This window comes from Antechinus flavipes, chromosome 2, assembly GCF_016432865.1.
Source record: "Antechinus flavipes isolate AdamAnt ecotype Samford, QLD, Australia chromosome 2, AdamAnt_v2, whole genome shotgun sequence".
NCBI lineage: Eukaryota > Metazoa > Chordata > Mammalia > Dasyuromorphia > Dasyuridae > Antechinus > Antechinus flavipes.
Window position 1 is genome coordinate 135,846,877 of NC_067399.1, and position 17,290 is coordinate 135,864,166.

Consider the following 17,290-nt stretch of genomic DNA (forward strand, 5'->3'; position numbering starts at 1 on the left):
TACCTATCTAATAAACCTGATTAACATTTTCAAAGCGTTTCAATGTTTTTCAGAATTACCTCTAGCCTATTACATTTTAAATCAAACTTTTTTTTAAACAAGAATTTCCAAATATGCTCAACTTTCTGCTTTGTTATGGCAGTCAATTTAATATAACATAATGAAAGCTACACTAAAAGTCAGAATGAGAAGATGGTCCCTATCCCTAATTCTGTTACTAACTAGCTATAAAATCTTCAGCAAATCACTTTTCCACACTCCATATCCTTGGCTCACAATCTCCCCTTTTCTGAGACAATCATTAGTCTCATAAGACAGATATACCCTAGAGCTATTACCATACACCATAAGAGATGTGCAAGTGTCACTGGAAAAAATTTCCTGTGTTCTTCAGCAGCAAATCCCCAATCCCAGTTATCCTCTCATGAAAACAGCAGGCATTCTAGGTAGTGACCAGTAAATATGATTCCCATTTAACCTATTTTTGTTTAGGGTGGTACAGAATGAGTCACACAAGATGAGCAAGTAAGTAAGGCTGGTTTTATGTGCTACATTTTCAGATCTCATTACATCGTTTCTTTTACAGTTACTGTCAAGGGCACCACCTTCCTTTCAGTCATCCAGGTTTACAACCTTGATGTCATCTTCACTGTCACAGATTCTCACTCTCCATACCAATCATACTACATATCTATTCAACTGCCCAATCTTGTAGTTGGGTTGTTTTTTTTGTTTTTTGTTTTTTTAAAACATATAAATAACTGATCAAGCTACTTATCCTACTACTACAGCTCAGGAACTCATCACCTCTGGTCTAGAGTAATAATAATCTCCTAATTGGTCTCCCTGCCTCAAATTTCTCCCCTAAGTCATCCTGCATAGTTGCCAAAGTGATTTTCCTAGTGTCCAGTGGCTTTTATTTAATTTTTAATCTCATCCTTTTTTAGTTTTTATTTTTGTGAGTTTTTTAATTATCAGTATAGTAACATCTACATAATGACTTATCAGGAGTGCATTCTCAAAAAAAAAAAAAAAAGGTTAATGATAGGAATACATCATTTTAAAAAGAGCAGTGATCATTGCTCTATGAAACTGATTCACAATAACCAAACTCAAAAGACGTGTAAATCTGAATGTACGATTTTACAATGAGGAATATGCCTTTCCAGTATCTACATACTAATGACTATTATCCAGCCACTCCATTCCCAATATTAGGGCACGCGAGAAGCCAAATTGCTAATCAAAGGTGTTGAACACTTGGGTTCAAATTCCAACATGACCCTGGACAAGTTATTTAACCTCTCACTTTCTTCACCTGGAAAACAGGAAAAGGAAGAAAGGGAGGGGAAAGAAAAGGAAAAAGAGGAGGAAAAGAGGAAGAAGACAAGGAAAAAAGAGGAGGAAGAAGAGGAAAGAGAAGGGGAAAGAGAGGGAAGAGAACAACAATGATAATGATAGCCTTCAAAACATGCTATCTACTATTATTGCTGAACATGGAATTAAAACAAGGAAAACTGAATTGTCTTAATATTTCATATATGTTATGTGTGAGCCTAGAGAAGTATTCTTGCTCTTTTACATAGTATACCTTTCTAGCGACACAAATTTTATCTATGTTATAGATTCAGTAACTAAAGATATAATGTCTCTATAATTTTTATCCTCCAAAGTTAGGTGACAAAAATCTTTCTAAAATTTCTTTAAAAATCTACTAGCCATTGATCAACAGTCACCTTAAACTTTAGAGTGAGATAATAGTCTTAAGTAAAAATCCACTTACATAGTACTATTTCCCAGTGTAGACTATTCTTAAACAATTTATTTATTTTATGTTCATTTCAAAAGATGCCTTTTTAAAAAAACTTGTCCCAAATTGTGGGCAATGCATGCTCCTTTGAGTCTCCAATGCACTAACTAAAACTTTACCTCTGCATTTTTACCAGTATTCTTTTAATACAAATCTGACCCATCAAGTTAGTCAACTAAATGTATATTAAAGATAACAAAGATGGCCATTGTTTCTAGAGATTTTCACTGAAGTAATTTTAAAGTTTTTTATATATATATATATATATGTATATATATATATGTAATATATATACACACACACACACATATATATATATATATATATATATATAAAAATAAAATAGCATGTAAAAGTGATCATTTTCTCTTAGGAGTCCTCTGGTCTCCAAAAGCCAATGAAACAGGGTTTGGAAAAGTCTCCAATTGCACTGATGCCATTCTAACTGAGTTAATAATGAAGCCAACCACTAAGTAATTATAATAGCCAATCTTGGTTCAAGAGAAAAATAAATATTCCTACCTCCCTTTCAGCGGACAAATAGAAAACTAAAGGAGAAGAATGTGGTATACTATCAGGAAAAAAAATCATTTTCTCTGCTGGCTTTAACTATTTTTTCTCTTTACAAGGAAAAGTTCACTGGGCAGAGGAAGGAGAATATCCAGAAATGACTGAGATGAACAAAGAAAAAAGTCCAATAAAAAATGCTAATCGTTTAATAATAGCATCCAGGAGCCTGAAGAAGACAACAAGGAACAGAAAACAGAAGGATCCAGAGTAGTTGCAATAGGCTGCTGCAGACAGTGGTTGTTGGCATGCTGACTACCAACATATTTAATACCCTAATATTTTTTTCTTTGACAAACATGACATGGTTTCCAAGTTACAGGTCTAAAATTTGTACTTATTCTTATTATCTTGGAGCCTTCACATCCATTAGGGATACATGGTCTCACTGGTAAAGATATTCCTTCACCCAACTCTTCTATCATTTAGTACATTCTTATTCACTGTATCAATTGGACCCTTTAGCGTCGTGGACTTTTTTTGGCTGTCTGATAAAACCTATAGAACCCTTCTCAGGATAATGTTTTAAATGCATTAAATAAAATATATAGGCTGATAAAGGAAACCCATTATATTGAAATAGATATAACTTTTTCCATTCAAGTTCATGAACCCCCTGAAACCTATTTATGGAGTCTATGGGCCCCAGGTAAAGATTTACTTAGTTGCCCTGATTTAGTTGAAAGTCTTTTTGTATTGCTACCAAAAAAAAAAAAAAATCACTAGCCTGAAGCTAATTGGGTACTATCTCTCTTCTAATTTAGTTAGATAGATTCCTGAATGACAGGAAAGTTGCTATATTGAAAGTCTTTCCAGCTGATAGGAGCTTAATTTTCTTCTCCCTCCATATCAAAGTTTTTCAAAGGGTGATCAGAAACAACTAGGAATCACAAAGATCCTTTCAGGTAAGTCTCAAAATAAAATAAATAAAACCTATGTAGCCAAGAATAGAAGGGATGAAGAAAATAGGGGGAAAATTTTTTCATAGACAAACTCAGGTTTTGACTGATTTGGAATACTGCTATAGTATGGGAAATGATGAATTTTGATTTAGAAAAAACATGAAAAGACTCAGACATTTGAGGGACGATGCTATTCACCTTAAGAGAAACAGATGACAGGAGACAATAAGCATAATACAGCCTTACACATATATATGTTTATAGATATCTATGTATATGAATGTGTGTGTGTATGTGTATCCAGGCTTAATAGCAGCCTTCAGGGGAGGGGAGAGAAAGAGGGGCACAAAAGAGAAGGGAAAAATAAAGTTTAAAAGTATACAGTGAAAAATAAAAGAAAACCTACAAGGAAGCAAAGAAAAGCTGGACAGCTTTGAAAAAAATGTATAGTATTTATTATTTAGGTTTTATTGAATGCTCTCTTATGTTTACTGTATACGTGACTTTTTTTTTTCTTTTCTCATTTTGTATTTAAAAAAGAACCTTCCCCAGTCCCCCTCAGGATCTTGCCTTAGAAATTACATCCTATTTATCCAGTATAAAGCTTGTATGCACATAGCTGTATTGTATCTCTCCCATTAGATTGTTATCTACGCAAAAGACAGAAACTCTTTTTCCTTTCTCTTTATCCACAGTTCCTGGCACACAGTAGAGGCTTAAAAAATACTTGCTTGTTGTTGAATAGTTTTCTGAAATAAATTTCAAGAATCTTAGATCATCCTACATGAACTGATGCTAAGTGAAATGAGCAGAACCAGGAGATCATTATACACTTCGACAACGATATTGTATGAGGACATATTTTGATGGAAGTGGATTTCTTTGACAAAGAGACCTGAGTTTCAATTGATAAATGATGGACAAAAGCAGCTACACCCAAAGAAAGAACACTGGGAAACGAATGTGAACTATCTGCATTTTTGTTTTTCTTCCCGGGTTATTTATACCTTCTGAATCCAATTCTCCCTATGCAACAAGAGAACTGTTCGGTTCTGCAAACATATATTGTATCTAGGATATACTGCAACATATCCAACATATAAAGGACTGCTTGCCATCTAGGGGAGGGGGTGGAGGGAGGGAGGGAAAAAAAAATCGGAACAGAAACGAGTGTCAATATAAAGTAATTATTAAATAAAAATTAAAAAAAAAAAAAAAAGAATCTTAGGTCATCATCACAATATGACCAAATAGCAGGAGCCATCAAGTCCAAAATCTTCATTTTACAGAAAAAAATTAATTTGTGTGACTCGAGAAAAGTCATAGAGGTTGTAAGAACCAGAGTAGATTTCAAACCCTGATCCCTTAACTTCAAATCCAGAGTTTCTTTTTTGTTATACCACAGGAAAGGTACCTGCAACCTCATACCACAGCTGAAAAAAATGACCTGGTCATGAGCCCCAAAGGAAGCAACAGAGAACATAATTCTGGATGCAATCTGGTTAGAAGGGCTTTGAAATTGGTGTATAATCATTATGCAAACTGATAATGCAATTGGTTTAATGATGAATAATGATTCTTCCTGAAGACAGGTTCCCTTCATTACATGGCTGAATATTACTACTTTAAAAAAAAAAAAAATTCCCTTATTTCAAGTTTTGAGAGTGCCACTAGTAAAGAAATACTATTAACAGGGCCATAAGAAAAAAGTTCAGTTTGAAAGCAACAAAAAACTGACCAAAAACTTTCTCTGTTTGAGGAAGAGAAGTAATGAGTATAAAAATAAAAGGCAGTCTGAAACTAAATCAGATGCCTAATAGCAGAAACAATTGGGAACTACAATAGCAGCACACTAAATTTGCAAAAGACTATTTGTAAAGCTTCATAGGTACTAGGAAACTCATAAGGCATTAAGTACCTCCTTGCAGCCAATGACTGAGAAAAAAGAAAACATATACTCTACTAAGCAGAATGGATTAAAAACTAACACTTATAGCTGTTCTCTGGGTCAAATACAGTTCACCATCCCCTGGAGATGCAAAGGCCTATAGTACGTGCAATGATAACACCGCCACACACTGAATCCACTTCTGCACAGAGGGTAAAGGTCAAAGGAATCAGCTGTCTTCTTTCACACATACAGATTTTTAGCTGCCAGATAGTCTAGTGCCTAGACATCAGTTATTTTCTCTTTAACAATAGAGTCTCACCACTGACCTTAAAATCAGCCAATTATTTCACCATAAAATTACCCCAACTTTAACCCTGTTGTAAAATCTTTTTTTAACTTCCAAAATTCAATTTTAATACTAAAAAATGAAAGTGATAAAAATATCAACTATTTAGAATCATGAGAATCAAAAAAGTCAGAAGATCTGCTATTATCCTGGCATTCTCTTTGATTTTTGTTAATTTATAATACAATTTCTCTAACATACTCAAAAGTCAAAATGCTGCATACACAATAATGAGGTCTAGCCTTCCACCTGCTAGTTTACTCATATTTTAAGTCTCATATTGTTAATAAATAACTTCATTAAATAATTAAAAGAAAATTTGGGATATTCCTGTTATCCAAGTTTCAAGAATATAAGTTTCTAAGAAATATACTTTGCAATTAAAAGTCAATTCTATCCTACAGAACAAAGTCTCACCTCTAACATTAAGAAGGATTCAACTAGTACAGTTTATTTAAACGTGCAAATTTTTTAGTAGTTTACTTTATACTTTCCTTCTAATTTTTAATCAAAAAACTTTCTAATCCTTTTAATTTTCCATATTAAAGCAGACTTCCTCCTAATTTCTTTCAGCTATTATTGCACCACAGTTGTAGTCAAACAATGAAATAAGGTAATTTATATATTTATGGTTCACAAATATTCTCTAAACTGTAGTTTACTCTATGGTTTTTGTTAGAAGTCTTTTGACATTATTATTATCTTATAAAATATTAGCATGTATGTGGCATCATAACATACTGGAAACATGCAGTGAACTGCAAATTGGGACACCAAGATGATTCTAAGCTTGCCTTCAACATGAACTATCTATATGACTTTGGCCAAGTCACATAACCTCTCTGAGCTTTAGTTATTTCAGATGTAAATTGATGAAGTTGAACTGCATAATCTCTAAAATTCTATGATTTTAGGAAATTTAGAAGATGAGATTTTTTTTTCCCTAAAAATGAATGTAAAATGTATATGGAGGACACAACTCAGATGCAATATATATATATATATATACACACACAGTCACATTCTTCCAGGCATGCTGAAGAAAATGTGGGTTTATTCCACTCATTTGAAAAGCATTTAATATTATTTCACTCCAAAATCATATCTGTTGCATGGCATATCATCCTTCAATATATTCAGGAAATCAGCATGTAATAGCATGACTGACTCAACAGTATTGTATTATGAACTGATTCACCTGTTCTCTAATGAAGTTGAAAATAATTCTTTGGATTTGAATTTCCAGAATTATGTACAGTGGTGATGAAAACCATATGTTGGAAGCTATGACTTTTCTGTCAAAGGAGAAAGCCAGAAGGAACAGCCTTAATTTTCCTGGGAACCAGCTGCAACAGAATGAATCCTAATCCTGCTCCAGCTGGGACAACGACGGCAGAAGGGTGAAGTCGCTCCTAGTCTAATTATGATACTTCATCTGCTACAAATCCTTTGTGCAATGACTCCACCCAAGAATAGCCAACATATAAACAACTTTATCAGAACGGAACTCCTAGTCTTTATATTTACCATGTGTTCATTCCTAAAATATTTCAAAATACAGCATTAAAAATGTTGTCGTCACATTTTACAATGACTTGCAAAATCATCTACTTGATAAGAAATTTTTTTTTAATGTCAATTATCAGGCTGGTAAATGGAACTGGGTTTGAGTTCTATCAGCCTGACAAGAACTAAGTCAGTTTATGGTTTCTAGAAATTTGACAGAAAGGGGGAGGGGGGGGGGGGGAGGGACGCGCGCGCGGGAATTCAAGGATATCAAGAGTGTTCTCACAAATTCAAGTACTATAAATATTTTAAGAATAATATTTTCCTGATTTGTAGACCTGTACCTATGATTTATTTTATTTATTCCCCTGAAATCATGAAAAGGTGGATGGGCCAAATGAAAATCAAATGGCAAACCTGGTGAAAAATTCACTATTTGGTATTTTAGTTTTCTATTCATTTTTTCATGAGAATTTGTCATGAAAAACAAAAAATATATTAAGACAATTATTTATATTCCTTCAATCAATATATGGAGAAAGCTTTCTGCATTTTCTCTCTATAATCTGTTATTGTTTTAAGGAGAAAGAAGAGAAGATAGCACAAGCTAGAATGGATGGCTAAAATGATTGGTATGAAAAGTTCCAAAATGGCATATATTAGCACATGGTACTTGTGAAGCAGTACAAAGGCAAGAAATGCCAAGGTAATGAATTTAAATCCTCACCTGGAGCAGCTGATGAGAGGCAGCATGGCATAGTAGATTGGGGACTGGCCCTGGAGTCAGGAAGACATGGGTTCAAATCCTGCCTCAAACATTTACTATGACCCCGGATAAGTCACTTTACCTCTCTGTGCCTCAGTTTCCTCATCTGTAAAAAAAGGGAATTGGATCTGATGATCTCTAGGGTCCCTTTCAGGTCTAAATCCATACTCTTACGATTCTATGAAATAGTCACTGGTGGAGAAAAGATGGATGATAGTGTATGTGTATACATACTGGAGACATGAATATCTATAGACAGTCTTTAAGTAGATGATTGGAATGGTGGAAATATCATGATATACGATTGACTAAAAATACTAAGACACAGAAAGATGAGTCTTCAACTATTTGCAAAGCTGGAATAAGAGATTACAACTACACTTAAGAAAAAGGTAATTTAAATCATCAGACATAACATCTCCAGCTAATGAAAAAATAATTCTAGCTCTTTACATTTTAATGGATAGTTAGTTAAGGAAACTCAAATTCTTGTTTATAACTTTGTGTTTCATTCATGTTGAGGACTGTTAATAACAAATTTTTAATAGCAGGCCAACTTCCTCCCCATAAGCAGCACAATCTTCAGTCACTTCCCCCAATTACCAAGCAAAATAAAAAGAATATAAAACATGTAATAGTAATGCTATATAGTCCTAAAGATAAATCAACTAGAAAAGTAAAATAATTCCAAAGTCTAAATTAACTATGTCACAACTTCCCTGCCGTTGTGAATCACAGAAGATCAATGATAAATGGTTAAGGAAAGTTTCACTACATGGAATTTATGTGCATACTGACACAGCCTTCTTCATTTTCAGCATAACAATTTAGTGACCCACAAATCATAAGAATTAAAATCTGTAATTTTAAAAGGTAGCATTCCAATTTATTTTTACTATACAGCATATTTGCTCTCCTAACCAATTTTAAAACTGTGTAAAAACATGTCTCTTCACTTGTAACTACTGTGTCATTTCATATAATTTGTTGACTATTCTGAACATATTTGATAAAACAAGAATTCAACATAACACCAAACAATCATTTTGCCAAGCTGCCAACCAGAGAAAAACACACATCTCTCAATCCAAAAACAGATACTACTTAGCCTCTTCTACTAGTCACAGTGATAAAATATCAGAAAAAAAGCAATTTAGATAGACTTATGTGTATTTTTCTTACTTAAGATATGATTTTATAATGGATCATGAGAAATAAATTTACTATAAAGTCTGTAATAAAACATTCTGCTTTTAAAAACAACAAAAATCTTATCAACTTCTTCAGGATTAACAATCTTTAATTATCATTCTTAATTGTTAATATGCTAGAGGTCAAATCTCATTGTGATAAATATGACTATTAAAATCTGAGGCTTAAACCCATTCAATGGCCAACTTATTTCAAATAACAGTCAATACAACAAAATGATACCATTTGGACAGCCTATAGAAGTCATTGAACAGGTGTATGAATTGCACTTGATTATCTTTTTCCTAAAAATCAAATGAAAACTAATCCAATCAAAATTTATTCAGAGCCATCTCTGTCCCCATTCTCTTTTCAAGCTGAAAAATAAAGAAAACTAAAATTTTATTCCAAAGAATTCATCTATAAACTAACTTTACAATATTCCACAGTGGAAATATTATTGGTCTTAACAGTCAGAAGATAAGAGATCAAGTTCAGACTCTGATTGATACAAAATAACTTCTGGCACATCAAATGACCTGTTCTGTTTCAGTTTCTGTATCTGTAAAGTAGAAATAACTATACTTGGAGTAAGCACATGATTATTATAAACAAAATTCTTTGTGTATGCTCTATAGTTATATAAGCAATGTATTCCATTATTTGGTCCACTTTAATAAAAAAAAGTCAAAGATTTCTGGAGTAAATAAAATGCAGAAACATTTATCTCAATGTTTTTAGTTTATTGCATTTTAAAAGTCACTACAGTTTTACGATGGAGAAAAGAGAGGTATGTGCCATTTAATCATTTCTTACCACATTTTCTATGTGGAAGATAGAAGAGTGGAGCAAAGGAAAATAAATTTTAAATCAAATCCACTCAGGATGGGTGTGGTAACTTTTGTCTGTAATCCCTACTACTAAGGGAAGCTGAGACTGGTAAATCACTTGAATTCTACCTTGCTAGATGCAGGAGGGCTCAAGCCCTCTTTTACATTTGTCTTCAGCAAATCAAAATTAGTTAATACTGAACAGACTGTCTAAGGTAAGGAAAACCAAACCAGCTCAGAAAAACCAAGTAGATTAAAGTTCCCCAATATATCAGCATTAGAATGCCTATTCCTGTAATTCCCAACTAGTGAAATCCTCCTCCCAAAAAATGAAGTCCATAAAGTATCCCATAATATTAAAGATAACTAATAAAATTAACTTTCATGATCAAAAGGAATAAGGTAGGAATTCATTTTTCAGTAGTACAGAGTCCTAATTTTTTTTTATCCTTCTTTTTTTGTTCTTCAAAACAAAGGGGAAAAAATATTCTATTTGATATTGTGCTCAAGTTATACTGTGGAAAGACTTTATTTCACAACTAAAGTCACAAAAATCTGTCAACCTTTTAATTTTCTCATCTTTGAACTAAAACAAAGATGTATTTTTACTGCTGCACAATAGACACTACCATGCAGATATACCTGGAATTTTTTTAATATTTTAAAATTTCAGGTAAATTCATATTTCTAGAAAATTCTTAAAACCAACTCTAAATAGACAGTAAAAGATTAGGCCCATCTCTAAAGATTTTGGTGGTTTAGATGGAGAACAATGAAAAATACTAATACACAAGGTAACCAACTGCCTATAAGAAAATCAAGTCAAGTAAATGAGTGGTATTTGCAGTTTTATGTCCCTTTCAATGTCCATTTTTAAATTTCTAAGATGATGATTTTTTCTTAATAAGGCCAAGGAACATCTGGTTTCATAAGATTTTAACAATGGAAAGACTTGGAGATGATTCCAGTCCAACTCATTTTAAAGATAAGGAAACGAAATTTCAGAAGTGTTAAGTATAAAGGCAGCAAAAATAATTCATATGAAAATATGTAAAAAAAGAAAAAAAGAATGTACATGGATAACAAATGTATATGTGTATATATACAAAGTACTATGAAGAAAATTGAAAATAAAAATAAAGGCAACATAATGAAGAAAATCAAGCACTGGATATACAAGGAAACTTGAGTTTCCAACATTAAAAATAACTTTGTGATCATGGATAGGCAAGTTATTTAGCTTTTCTAAGCCTCATCTTCCACATCAAGATGATAAAATTTATATACCATCTACCTCTCAGAAAGAGAAAGAATTGTAAAACTTGAAGTACTATTAAAAATATATACATAAATTGAAATGCCAAAAGGAACTCAAGTGAGTGACTGAGTCAGGAGTAGAAATCAAGTTTGCTAACTTCAAATGTATTAATACTCTTTCTAGTACACCATACACTTGGACAAAATTTCACTCCTAGCCTCCTCCATTCATATTAATAATTTTATTTATAAAGTGAGTATTCTATACTCTATATTCTATAAATGCAGAAGACAAAAAGAAATTTGATTTTTTAAGTATACATTGTTTAGGAAAATGTGCCTTTTTAATAATAGAAGATGAACTTGTTCAAGAAAAAGAGAACCAGGGGGCAGCTAGGCAGCACAGTGGATAGTACACCAGCTTTTAAGTCAGAAGGACCCGCGTTCAAATCTGTCCTCTGACACCTAACACTTCCTAGCTGTGTGACCCTGGGCAAATCACTTAACCCCAATTGCTTCAATAACAAAAAAAGAAAGAAAGAAGAAAAATAGAAACAAAAACAACCTAAAGGCCAAACAATCTAAGTTCTCCACAATAAGGGAAGAAAAAGATGGGCATCAAATAAAGGTCCTTTACTAAAATCATGTTTTCCAAATCCCCCAAATTTAACATTGTAAAAACAACCCCCTCCCAAAAAAAAAAAAAAAAAAAAAAACTATTGTGGGAAAATGTTCAAAGGAAATGTTCAAATATAAAATTTCATGAAGATTAAACATAACCCTAATTTTGCAACTTAATACATCAAAAGAAAGGAAAAGAAAATACAAATGGCTTATCATTGCCAAAGGCTTGGATTTATCAGTTAACAGGTAAGTTATCAGTTAATATTAATAAAATAATAATATTATTATTATTAATAATAATAGTAAGTAGTACACAGAATAACTATGAACTTATCATGTATTATCAATCTCAAAAACTGGTTCAGAAAATTTCTTCCTAAAATACATACATCATTCTTTAATTGTCAGACAAGTTCTTACTATTTATCAACATGATATTAAAACCCTGAATTCTAAAAATTACTTAAAATAAGAAATTTTTCTCAACAGTGACCTTTCAGGGGAAAAAAAATTATTCTGCTGCCCAAAAATTACATATTCAGTTTATATACTCTGTTAACCCAAACAACTTAATATATTTCAAATTATTAGCAGAATTTTTAGATATTACTCTTATATAAAATAGAAAAAAAAAGAAAAGTGTCTCCTCAGGTTATTCTGCATAACTATCAGGAAGACTTGAATGATTCTTGCATTTAACTTGATTATCCCATACTTTTATCTAGTTGATATAATGTAGTACTATTCCAGAGAAGGTAATATCTTGTTTTTAACTCCAACCATTGCCCATTTATGCTTTTCTTTTTCCATACCATAAAATAATTTTTCAGAGTTCACTGTTTGGTTCTTAAGAGAGCCCCAAACAGTTTTGTAAAACCGTACTTCAAAAAGGAGAAAAACAGATACAATAAGAGAAAAGAAAGTGGGAAAATGGATCTGCTGAGGGGAAGAAGAGACATAGTCTCTACAGTACTTTGCATTATGCTTTAGAATGAAACTTTAAGAAAATTTTATTCAAGAAATTCACTATCAAAAATATGAGGATGATTCCCAAATACTACCTTATGTCAAAGATATCTTTAATCCAAATTTCTTAGATGGTCATCCCATGATTAGTTTTTTCAATGACCTGCATGCATATACAAAAACCTACTTGACTTGAAACATTTTTTTCATGTCAAACTCTATCAATTCAGAATTTAATGTGTTAAAGTTATATAAAAAAGTACAAACACGTCTTGCTCAACCATATGAATATGAATCTTACATACCAAGTTAACAGAGACATATCTCATATGTGTATAGCACTTTAAGATTTACAAAACAATTGCTTAGCAACAACCTTATGCCATAGGTAATAGTACAAGAATTATCATTTCCATTTTACAACTGAAGAAAGTCTGGCTCAGAAAACTTAAGTTACTTGATTAAGATTCTTCAGCCAAAAAAGATAAGAGCCAGAAATCAAAGCCACGTCCTGTGAGATTTTAAATGCTCTCTCAGCAACACAATGATTTAAGAGAAAGGCACTCAAATCACATCAACTTAAGTTGATGGAACATTTCCCTTGAGGAGAGCACTCCAAATAATTCAATTCAATTCAATAGACAATTATTAAGAGTTTCCCACCACATGGAAGGAAGTATATGAGGAACTGGGAATACAAGGATGAAAAAATGACATTCCCTGCCCTCAAGAATCATACAGTCTTCAATAATGAACTTTTAAGGTTTTTTATTTTGCATGTTGGTAGTCCTGCTGTTTCCTAGAATTTGGGACTAAATCAGGATCTTGGAGGCTTTGTCCTTAGCCGTATATTCCCTTGAGCAAGTTACAAAAATAAATCTCTAAGAACTTTGATCCTATCAACATCTTGGTGTTGCAGTTTCTTCATCTGTGAAATACCTGGAGCAGAATGTAGTGAAATGAGTAAAATAACAAAACAAAACTGATGTCTGGTCCCAATTTTGTTCCTAATTAGCTAAGGACCCTTTGCTAAGGGACAGTTCCTCAACTAAAAAATAAGGAAGTTGAATTATATAATCCATAAAGTCTCTTCTAGCTTTATAACCTTTGGGTTACAAATCTTCATTCACAGGATAAACACCACTATTATTTAATCTACATTAACTAGTTGCTTATGTTAACAATAATAACCCATATATTTAAACATAGAACGAAAAATTAACATGGACAAACTACAGATTACTTTCACATATCAATTACTTCACTCAGCAAAAATTCAAAATTTCCTTCATCTAAATTTCACCTTCAATTCTCAAGTCTGACCATGCTTCTTACAGATAAAAAGTTCTTGAAATATGGAATCAAATATTTCAATTCTTTGCTCATCCTGAATTTTCATTACATGTTCAACGTGTTCAAATGATGTATAATACTATGACTAGGATACTTAGCATTTTTATATGACTTAACTAGATTAATTTTTGAGGCTAAAATCAGTTAAAAAATAAGTAAATGAATAAAACAAAATAATGAGATAAAACTAATGGTGCCACTTCCTATATAGGATTAAATTGAAATTTTTTAAATGGCTTTCAATGGCTTTTTAAAAGTCTGCACATGGTGGACCATAACACCTGGCATGAATTTAGGTCAAATTTAGATATTTTTCTACTTTTTTAGCTTTTAACTTAATGATCTTAGAAATAGTATCCAAGGTTTTTTAAGTAAAAGAGAAACTTACAATACTAATACACTAAATTTATACTAATCTTTGTTATGTGGGAATTCTAAAAGCAGATTTCAGTTTGTGAAGCTAAAATAAAGGAAACACAGAGTTGAGGAAACAAATTCAAATCACTCCTACACTGTTATCCTTGAAATTTTCACAAATATAATTTACCCAAAGAAGATATATTTCAATTACTTTGATGTGAAATGCAAAAAGCCTATGCTAAAAAAAAAAAAACAAAAAAAACACACATTTCCATTGCAACTCAAAATCACTAAAATATTTAACTATTTCATATGCTAAAAATCCATTAAATCAGGATTTGAAAACACACTAAAACAGCAAGAGAGTCCATGATAAAGGGAGCAGAACACTTACAAAGACGTGACACTGAAAACTGTCATGTGACTAAAAAACAGATATTCGTTAGATACTACTACTCTTTACCATGAAAGTCAATCACAATTTCAGTATAAGCATAACACTCAACATAGGTTTCAGATTTAGAATTCCTTTACTCTCTGGTATCCAATGATCAGCAGGTCATCTTCCATATTGAAATAGATCCAAAGAACTACTTGTCAGAAGTTTTAAAGTTTTGTTCCTTTTTAATGACACTCTAAATATCCTGAAAAACATGCATTATAGGCAGAATCATATTACCATCATTATTCCCCAACTGAAGCATAAAATGAAGTATTTCCAAATATGAGAAAATAAATTATTATCTACTAATGACCTCCTACAGAACTTACCCAAGAGAAACAAAACACAGCATTAATAACTGCAAAAAAAGATCCCAAATCCCAATTTTGCACATAAAAAACACATTAAGCCAGTTATGGTGTTATTTGTATCTTCTTATTTTTACCCTCTATAAAAGAATGCTAAGGCACATGACACTTACCTTATCCTTTTCATGAGGAAGGAGAGACACAGGAGGTAGACAGGAAAGAGACTCACAACTCTCTTTCCCATCCACATTGGCCGCTTTAGTGTTGAGCCGATAAAGAGGTCCATCTTTAAGTAGTCTGCCGTGGCCAACGGCACGTTTGACAGCCAATCGTAACTGCTGGTGAAAGACAGAGGCAGCACTGCCCCCAAACAATGCAGACACATCTTTCTGACCTTTCAAAAAACGTTCAATGTTCTTCAAGGTTGAACCGCTGGACTCCGCCAAGCCTTCAACTGCCCGTTTGATAAGTTTATTCCAATCCACATTTTGTTTGCCATCCAACTTTCCAAGGTTCCGAGGTTTAGGAAGTGCTATTCGCCCAGGATTATCAGGATCTTTGTAGGAATTGAGTCCTTTATTTGAGACTTTTAAAATTGTTCCATCTTTAACACTCAACTCCAATTGCTCTAAAACAGTTTTCCGGTCCAAGCCATGGGACGAAGACACGGCATTGCATATCCTCTCTTCTGAAGGACGCTGTTTTTGCTTCTTCACTTTTTTGATCGCCTCCAATATCCACTCCGTATACAGCGGGTTAGCGAGTTTTACCATGGTGAAGAATTCTGTATATCCATAGAGTCGTTATCCCTTATCCTGATGCTGAATATGTTTCACACCATGGAAAAAAAGATTCTCGGAGGCTGGGAACCAGTTAACCATAGCATACAGTTTTCTGGCCTGAATCCCTCCTCCTTTCAGAAACAAGAACACTTTTCCACTTCTAATTTAAAAACCAAAAATATAATGTTTGAAATGTCTGCATATTTCCCAATAGATTCCTAAAGAGCACTGCACAGACAGGGTTTTCCTCAAAAGGTGCACAGAAATCAGATCATCTCACAGCTCCTTTTGATGTCCAGACTCACATGAGAAAAATGTGTACCTTACACCTGAAAGAAAATCAAAATGTCAGTTTCATGTCAATCTGCCCTAAAATATACAAATATATCTAAACAAAGAGATATAATTTAATAAGCACTTATGTGCCTAGCCCAGTGTTTGATACCTTATAAGAAAGATGTTTCCAGTAAAAATGTTCCAAATCAGTCCTAAACACCAACAAAAATGTAATAACAGTTTGAAAACAATCAATGAATTCAGAATTCCGTGAAGGGTGCCAGCTAAGCTATCTTCTACAACCCTTGCTCACCAGTGTGTGAATTGCAACTGAGCTGCTCCTTGATATCTTCCCCCAAGAAAACATTCGATACTTCAGCAAATGGACAGATTTAGTGGAAAGAATCCTGAAATGAAATCAACAGTGAATCTATCATCTCCAAAAGAATTCCAGAATTTTTAGACTGGTCATATCACTCAATCAATACAAAATCAAACTTTAAAAACTTTACTACTTTACACATTAGAAAAAACAGGAAACACAATTTACATATAAATTCAAATCTTGTTTCAAGTACAATACTATAATGAGTCCTAAATGGAAGCAACAAAAAACACTAGACAACTCAGATAAAGTAATAAAAGCCAAAACAAAAAAGTTTTTTTTTGTTGTTGTTTTATTTTACTATTTCTGGATGCTTAAAATACTTTGCAAGCAGTAATTTAATTTATCTTGAACTTCTATAAAAATTCAAACACTATGAACCATCAGCTAAACATGACCCACTAACTATCAAAAGGAAAATATTAGCATCTAGTCTGCAGATAAAATTCAGAGGTTTTAAAGGACTTGTCCAGGATCAAAGAAATATCAGTGATAAGACTAGCAAATCACCTCCATGTCAAGTGTAGAGCACAGAAAAAATTTAATGACTGGTTTTAACATATAATAAGGGAGGGAAAAGTCACACAAATATGACCTCAAGACTCTCAGGCTGTTGTCCAGACAGAAAAATGCCCTTAACTAACAGATTAAAAACATATCAAAACTGCCTCTAGTGAGTCAAATTTTGTTATTCTTTTCTTGCTAACATTTTGAAAATTGAAAATAAT

General features: G+C 32.6%; 1 protein-coding gene across 2 annotated transcripts in view; it reads right to left on the reverse strand.

Annotated features, from left to right (window-relative positions):
- The window catches only part of KAT6A (lysine acetyltransferase 6A), a 147,591-nt gene extending 131,380 nt beyond the window's left edge, over positions 1-16,211 (reverse strand). For both annotated transcript variants that reach the window (XM_051975593.1, XM_051975592.1), the window contains exon 1: positions 15,293-16,211. In XM_051975593.1, coding sequence (XP_051831553.1) covers positions 15,293-15,892 — 600 coding nt within the window. In that variant the 5' untranslated portion in view covers positions 15,893-16,211. The remainder of the gene's footprint in view (positions 1-15,292) is intronic.
- Between the last annotated feature and the right edge of the window lie 1,079 nt (positions 16,212-17,290).